This window comes from Nicotiana tomentosiformis, chromosome 10 (assembly GCF_000390325.3).
Source record: "Nicotiana tomentosiformis chromosome 10, ASM39032v3, whole genome shotgun sequence".
Taxonomy (NCBI): Eukaryota; Viridiplantae; Streptophyta; class Magnoliopsida; order Solanales; family Solanaceae; genus Nicotiana; species Nicotiana tomentosiformis.
This window is the reverse complement of record NC_090821.1, coordinates 60,948,364-60,956,405: the sequence shown is the minus strand read 5'-3', so window position 1 is coordinate 60,956,405 and position 8,042 is coordinate 60,948,364. Positions and strand designations below refer to the sequence as shown.

Here is an 8,042-nt window from a genome sequence, read left to right as displayed (position 1 = left end):
CCCAAAAAGTCTCCCCGGGCCCACTTCTCAGAATCGGATAAAGATTACAATTTATGAACACCCATTCACTCACGAGATCACTCAAACAAAAATCATCTAAATCCGATGTCAAATTCCCATTCAAGTCTCAGATTTTCAATTGGGGAACCCTTTTCCCCCATTTCCAAACTTCTACCCTCAAATTCCATAATTAGACGAGGAAAACAATAATGGATTAATGAAATATACACAAATTAGAGTGATTTCCTCTTCAAAACCCTTGCAAAATCGCCTTCTTCCGAGCTAAAATTCGAATTGGTGAAGAATGAGGAATGAACCCTCGAATCTGCCTCTTCAACCCAGCGATTTCTGCACCTGTGCTCATGGGGAAAAATCATCACAGGTGCGAAGGTCACTTATCCGGGCAGGGACCGCATCTGCGAGGAATTCATCGCACCTGCGGATGCCGCACCTGCGGTCCAAATCGGCGCATCTGCGCATTTCACTAAGGCAGCCAGGCTCCGCACCTGCGCCCATGCTTCACACTTGCGGGCTCGCAGGTGCAGTCAAACTTGCACACCTGCACTCCATCACCAGCCCCACCAGTTCCATATCTGCGCACTCTCTCTGCACCTGCGGCTCGTGCGAAACACTAGAACTAGCAAAGGCACCAGATTTTTTCCTAAGTTCAAATTCATTCCGTTAAGCATCCGAAATACACCCAAGGCCCCCAACACCTCGACCAAACATACCAACTAATCCTAAAACACGATACGAACTTAGTCGAGCCTTCAAACCACATCGAACAACACCAAAATCATGAATTAAACACGGATTCAAGCCTAAGAATTTAGAATTTTTTTCAAATTCTACAAACGATGCCGAACCACATCAAATCTAGTCCGAATGACCTCAAATTTTACACACAGGTCCCAAATGAAGCTACGAATCTACAACCACTTTCGGAATTCCATTCCGAGCTCGATATCAAAATTTTCACTATCGGCCGAAATCGCCAAAAAACTAACTTTCGCCAATTCAAGCCTAAATATACTACAGACCTCCAAAACATATTCTGGACGTGCTCCTAAGCTCGAAATCACTCAATGGAGCTAACAGAGTCGACAAAATTCCATTCTGGATCCGTTTTCACACAGCTCTGACTATGGTCCAATGTTTAAGGCTTAAACTCACAACTAGGGACTAAGTGTCCCAAAACTCCCCGAATTCCATAACCAATCACTCCGAAAAATCCCAAAAGAAGAAAGAATGTGGGGAAAGCAAATATTACGGGATTGGGGCTCTAATTATAAAAATGACCGGCCGGGTAGTTACATGTTTGGTGTTACTCTAGCAGGTGGTTAGGCCTATTTGCAGGGGAGACTCTGCCAAAATTTCTAAAAATTTTGGGAGTTTGGAGGATTGAGACGTGCAAAGAAGAGACAAAATAATGTTATGTGTTTGAGGGCGAATGATCCTAAACGGGGAAGAATGAAACATCCCAGAAAATTTTTGAAGTACTTCAACACTATCAAGATAGTTGATGTGTGCATAGGCACACGTTACTATAGCCAGTTGAGACTAATACCGTGCGTCAAAGTAAAAATCAGGCATTTTGGAAATGATTGGAGGGTTAGGGATTTTGCTCTAAAGCTTATAAGAATGGAGAAAAGAAATAATCTCAATTGAGATGGTGTTGTCAGACCCGTGTTATATTGCGGGAATGTAGAATCACCCACAAGTATGTGTGCATGAATATACTCAGTAATTTAAAGTCCTCAGAAAGATTCTTAGCACGTTCGAGGACGAACGTTTGTTTAAGAGGTGGAGAATGTAACGACTCGACTTGTCGTTTCAAGAATTTAAGTCCCGTTTGGTGGCATAAGTCCCAGAGAATCTTCGTATTATGCGTATTGACTTGCGTGCGTGGTTGAATTCAGTTACCGGATGATTCAGAGTGATTTGGGACACTTGGTGCCTAAAAAAGAAGCTTAAGTCTTAGGATTTTGACCGTAGTCGGAACTGTGTGAAGATGACTCTAGAACCGTCAGCTCCGTTAGCTTCGTATGATGATTTTGGACTTTGAAGCGTGTTCGGAAAATTATTTGGAGATTTGTAGTGGAATTAAGCTTGAAATGGCGAAACTCAAAATTTTGGAAAGTTTGACCGGGGGAGGGGGGTTGACTTTTTGATATCGAGGTCAGAATCCGATTCTGGAAGTTGGAGTAGGTCCGTAATGTTGAATGTCACTTGTGTCCAAAATTTGAGGTTAATCGGACGTGATTTGATAGGTTTCGACATCGATGGTAGAAGTTGAAGTTTCAAAGTTCACTAAGTTTGAATTAGGGTGCAATTCATTATTTCTATGTTGTTTAATGTTATTTGAGGCTTCCAGAAGGTCCGTGTTATGTTATGGGACACATTGGTATGATTGGACGGGGTCCCAAGGGGCTTGGGGTGTGTTTCTGGGTGGTTTCAGACCAAATTGGAGTTGTTTGGACTTTTGTTGCAGAAGTCTGGTTTCCTTCTTCACGAACGCGAAGGGAGTCCTGCATTCACGAAGAGAAATTTGAGGGGGCTGTTGGTTTGGCCTTCGTGAACGCGAAGCAGGGGACGCGAACGCGAAGAAGTAGCTGGGCAAGCCTTCGCGAACGCAGCCAAGGTAACGCGAACGCGAAGAAGAAAGAAAGAGTGGGGCCTGAGGTCGTTTGGCCTTCGCGAACGCGAAGCGTGGAACGCGAACGCGAGGGAGCTGGTCAGCTGGTCATCGCGAACACGATGAAGGATTTGAGGCAGTTGGGTTTTGGCCTTCGCGAACGCGAAGTAATGGCCGCGAACGCGAAGAAGGCCTATCTGGGCAGAATTAAAAGTCCCAAAAATAGGGGTTTGAGTTCATAACTCAAAATCAAATTTGGAGCTCGGTAGAAGGCGATTTTTGGAGAGATTCTTGCGTGGGTGTTTGGGGTAAGTGATTCTTATCCAGTTTTGATTAATTTCCATGATTATGACTTTGAATCCATCATTTAATTCGGATTTAATGGAGGAAAAATCAAGATTTTTGTAAAATCTTCCAAAAACGAAAATTTAAAATTTGGAGGTCGAGTTATTATTAGAATTCGATAAAATTAGTATGGTTGAAATCGTATCGGAATGAGTGTTCGGATTTCATAAAAATTATGTCGGGTTCCGAGAGGCGGGTCCCGCGTTGACTTTTGTTGACTTTTTGGAATAAATTTTCAAGTCAACGTATTATTATCCAGAATTATTTCCGATGAATTTTAATGAAGTTGTACAATTAATTTGGATAGATTTGAGCTGCCCGGAGGTCAATTCAAGCAAGAAGGCGATTTTGGAATATCGGCATAACTTCAAAAAGGTAAGTGTCTTGCCTAACCTCGAGTGGGGGTATTACCCCTTAGGCATCGAGTCTTATGTGCCATTTGTGAAATGTAAAAAGCCGTGTACGTGTGGTGACGAGTACGTACTCAGGCTTATATGTGTAAATTTTATTGAGTTAGAGTCTTGGGCATATTGTGTAGTAAATTGGATAATTGTTGGCATTTATTTAGTCATCTGTTTGCCATGCTTCAATTCGCATTTATTGAATTTATTTTTATATGACGATTTGATGTGCATGTTACATGTATATTTATGTGAATTCCGTGAGTTTGATATTCATGGGATTTAATTTTATTATGAATTTTTTCTCTGTAAATAATTAATTAAATGATCTTAAGAAGAGGTGTTAATATAATTATCTAAATTTGGATTAATGAAGGTGTGCCCTATGTTGATTAGTTTTCTATCTCTTTTGATTGGTTTTGGGTGTTATATACATTGTGAGGAGCCTTGGGCTATTTGTTGTGAAATTATTTGATTTTGTTATATCTTTGGAATTTGGTAGTGGCCACTGGGCAAATTGTGATATGAATTGATTTTATTATGTTACCGTGTTAATTTTTCGTGTAAATTGTTGTATTGTGTGAGTTATTATTTTGGGGAGAAAATGGTGGCATTTCACCGTTGATATTATGTGGGTATAAGGGTGGCATTTCACTGTTGTTGTGTTTGTTGGAATATTGTCTGGGCGGAGCGATAAGGGTGGCTATAAGAGCGATAAGGGTGGCAATATGAGCGATAAGGGTGGCTATTGATATTGTCTGGGTGGAGCGATAATGGTGGCTATATGAGTGATAAGGGTGACAATATGAGCGATAAGGGTGGCTATCGTCAGGGACAATATGTGATGATGGGGGGTTGTGGTGTTGATAATGTTAATGTGATGTTGTGATTTTATTGTGTTTATTTTTATACCTTGTACAACTTGTCTTGTTGTTGGTATGATTGGACGGGTCCTGAGGGGCTCGGGTGTGTTTCGGGGTGGTTCCAGACCAAATTGGAGCTGTTTGGACGACTGTAACGACCCGACTTGTTGTTTTAAGAATTAACGCCCCGTTCAACGACTTAAGGTACATGGCAACTTCATAATATGTATTATGACACGCGGGTGTGGTCGAGTTTGAATTTCGGAAGATGTAGAATTTAATTGAAAGAGAAATTCTCATTTTGAAGCTTAAATTGAGAGTTGACCAAAGAGTTGACTTTTGAGCAAACGACCTCAGAATAAAATTTTGATGATTTCAATAGCTTCGTATGGTGATTTTGGTAGTGGCCATTGGGCAAATTGTGATATGAATTGATTTTGTTATGTTGTCATGATAATTTCCCGTATAAATTATTGTGTTATGTTAATTATTATTTTGAAGATATAAGGGTGGCATTTCACCATTGATATTATGTGGGTATAAGGGTGGCATTTCACTGTGGTTGTGTTTGTTGGAATATTGTCTGGGCGGAGAGATAAGGGTGGCAATATGAGCGATAAGGGTGGCTATTGATATTGTCTGGGCGGAGCGATAAGGGTGGCTATACGAGCGATAAGGGTGGCTATTGTCAGGGACGATATATGATGATGTGGGGTTGTGGGGTTGATGATTTTCATGTGATGTTGTGATATTCTTGTGTTTATTTTTAAACCTTGTGCAATTTTTTTTGTTGTTGGTAAATTGATGATAATTTGATTTATGTTGAAATTGAGAGTCTGTGGCTATTGCCAGGTGGATTGTAAAATGAAAAGTGGGCACAAGGTGCCGTGAGTAAATAATGAGGATATTGGCATGTAAATTGTCCATGCAGTTGTGATATGAATTGTGGACACGAGGTGCTGTGATTAAATGATAATGATATTTAGCACGTGAATTGTCCGTGCAGTTGTGATATGAAATGAGGGTAGAGGTGTCGGGGAAATATGATAATTTAATTATGGGCTCGAGGTGCCGTGGAAATATAAAAATGGGCTAAGATCCGTGTTTACGATAAATATGAAAATTGACTGAGACCCGTATTTTTATGATTATGAAACGAGGTGTCACATGGTGACTTTTTAACTGAAAGAATTATATTCAAAATATTTATTTGAAAGGTTTTTTATGTTGAAGGTCTTATATGAAATTATTATATTTGAAAGGTAATTATTTGAGAAAATTATATTTGAAAGAGAGTTATTTGAAAGAATTATATGTGAAAGACATTTATTTGAAGGGTTTAATTTATTGTGTGTAATTGTATTTATTAATTGTTGAGCGATATTATTGGTATTCTTGTTGTCTGCTATGCGTATTACTGGTTGTTTTATGTTGCCCTTATTGTTATCTGCTTCCTATTATTTTGTATATTATATTGCACATGCTATTAGACTAGTGAGTGTCTTGATTGTACCTCGTCTCTACTCCACTGAGGTTAGTCTTGATACTTACTAGGTACCGCCCGTGGTGTAGTCATACTACACTTCTGCACATATTTGTGCAGAGCCAGGTATTGGAGTTATTGGATTTGAGAAGAGTTAAAGCGGGATCGTAAGGATTCAAGGTAGAGCTGTTTGGTTGACGCAGTCCCTTGGAGTCATTTCATTTCATTGTATTGTTAATTTTTAATCAAATAGTATTGTATATTCGGTCCTCGTGACCATTCCATGTATTCAGCTAGAGTTCGTGACTTAGTACAACCAGTCTTGGAAGGTTGTACATTCATATTTGTTCTGCTGTTAGTTTTGGTTACATATAAAAAAAACAATGGCTCCAAAAATTTAATTGAAATCGGCTTACCTAGTCTTAGAGACTAGGTGCCATCACGACGCCTGTGGTGGGATTTTTGGGTCGTGACAAATTGGTATCAGAGCTCTAGGTTCATAGGTTCTACGAGTCACGAACGAGTCTAGTAGAGTCTTGCGGATCGGTACAGAGACGTCTGTACTTATCTTCGATAGGCTACAGAACTGTTAGAAAATTTCCATTTCTTTCATTCCCGTCGTGCAAAATTTGTTGAATTTGGAATTTGAACCTTTGTATCTCCATTCCCTCACATATGTTGAGGACACGTTCTACTGGGTTAGCTGAGCAGGCATCCGCACATAGTGCTAGGGGTGCAAGAGGCCGGGGACGAGGTAGAGGCCGAGGTAGAGGTCGAGGAAGGGCACATACTGCGACTAGAGTGCCTGTCAGAACAACAGTTGAGGAGCCACTAGTAGCTCCAGTTGGGGGACAAGTACTAGAAGCACCTGTTGTTACCCCAGGACTTCAGGAGACTTTAGCACAGTTCCTGAGTATGTTTGGTACATTAAATCAGGCGGGATTGATCTCTGTTGCACCAAACATTCCGCAGATTGGGGGAGTAGCTAAGACTCCTACCACAACTCCAGAGCAGCAGGTTCACGTTGGATAGGTTTCGGGTGTAGTACCGGTACAACCTGTTACTCCGGTTCGGCCAGAGGTCAGGCCCGAGGCATCAGAAGAAGAACAAAAGAGGCTTGAAAGGTTTAAGAAATATGATCCACCAACTTTCAGTGGCACAACAACAGAGGATGACCAAGGATTTCTGCAAATTTGTCACCATATTCTCCGCACCATCGGTATTGTGGAAGTGAGCAAAGTTTCCTATACTACATTTCAACTGTCAGGCGCAACGTATCGGTAGTGGCAAATCTATGAAGAAGGTAGACCAGCCGATGCCACACCACTAACTTGGGCTCAATTTTCCAAAATATTCTTGAAAGAGTTTGTTCCCCTGACTCTCAGAGATGCGTGGCGTACAGAGTTTGAACGGTTGCGTCAGGGAACTATGACAATGTCAGAATATGCTATCAGGTTCAGTGAGTTAGCCCGTCATGCACCTATCTTAGTTCCTACAATCAGAGAACGAGTCTGCATATTCATTGAGGAGATCGATTATGATATTAAAATAAGCCTGGCTCGAGAGTTGCAAACTGATGCTCCATTTCAACAAGTAGTGGAGATTTCAAGGAAGATTGAGGGTGTTTTAGGCGAGGAAAGGGAGTCTAAGGAGGCCAAAAGGTCTCGAAGATATGGAAGGTTTAATGGGTTTTACTCTTCAGCTAGAACCCATTATAGCGGAGGCTCGAGCAGTCGATCAACTCAGTCCGCACATCAGATTACTTGGAATGCTCCAGTTTACAGTGCACCACCGACACAAGATTCTTACAATGATTATTCCAGTTATCCGGCACAGACTCAGTACGAGCAGCCGCGACCTCAGAGGGGTTGTTATGAGTGTGGTGATACTAGGCATATCGTGAGAGATTGTCCCAGACTTGGGGTGGTGGTGGTGGTGGGGTGGATTTCATCTGAATACTCCAACCACAAGCTTTATTCCAGTTGATATTCCACGTGCACAATCAGCTAGAGGTGGAGAACAGGCGGTTAGCGGATTCTTGAGAGGTGGAGACCCGACCCGTTGATTTAATCACTATGATTTGGCCGAGGCCAATACACCAGACAGTGTTGTTACAGGTACATTCCTGATTTTATTATAAAAGGATATTTTCCTTAATTTGATTCGGTTCTGAATATTGAGGTGAGTCCTCCTATTATGCTCCACTTATGGGTGAGCTTCGTAAATTTGTGACCCACTTAGATGTTTATCCTTGTTGGGAGATTTAAAGATGTTAACCCGTGTCTGTCATTTTATTTTTGGTACACCATTGAGGG

The 8,042-nt window shown here is 41.2% G+C and overlaps 1 protein-coding gene across 1 annotated transcript; it reads left to right on the top strand.

Annotated features, from left to right (window-relative positions):
- The first annotated feature begins 7,161 nt into the window (after positions 1 to 7,161).
- On the top strand, positions 7,162 to 7,713 carry LOC138900274 (uncharacterized). Its single transcript, XM_070186995.1, has one exon. It carries the CDS (start codon positions 7,162 to 7,164, stop codon positions 7,711 to 7,713), a length of 552 nt encoding a protein of 183 aa, XP_070043096.1.
- The last annotated feature ends 329 nt before the right edge of the window (positions 7,714 to 8,042 follow it).

Coding starts and splice junctions, on each gene's coding strand:
- LOC138900274 (XM_070186995.1), top strand. CDS start 7,162: ATGTCAGAATATGCTATCAGGTTCAGTGAGTTAGCCCGTCATGCACCT.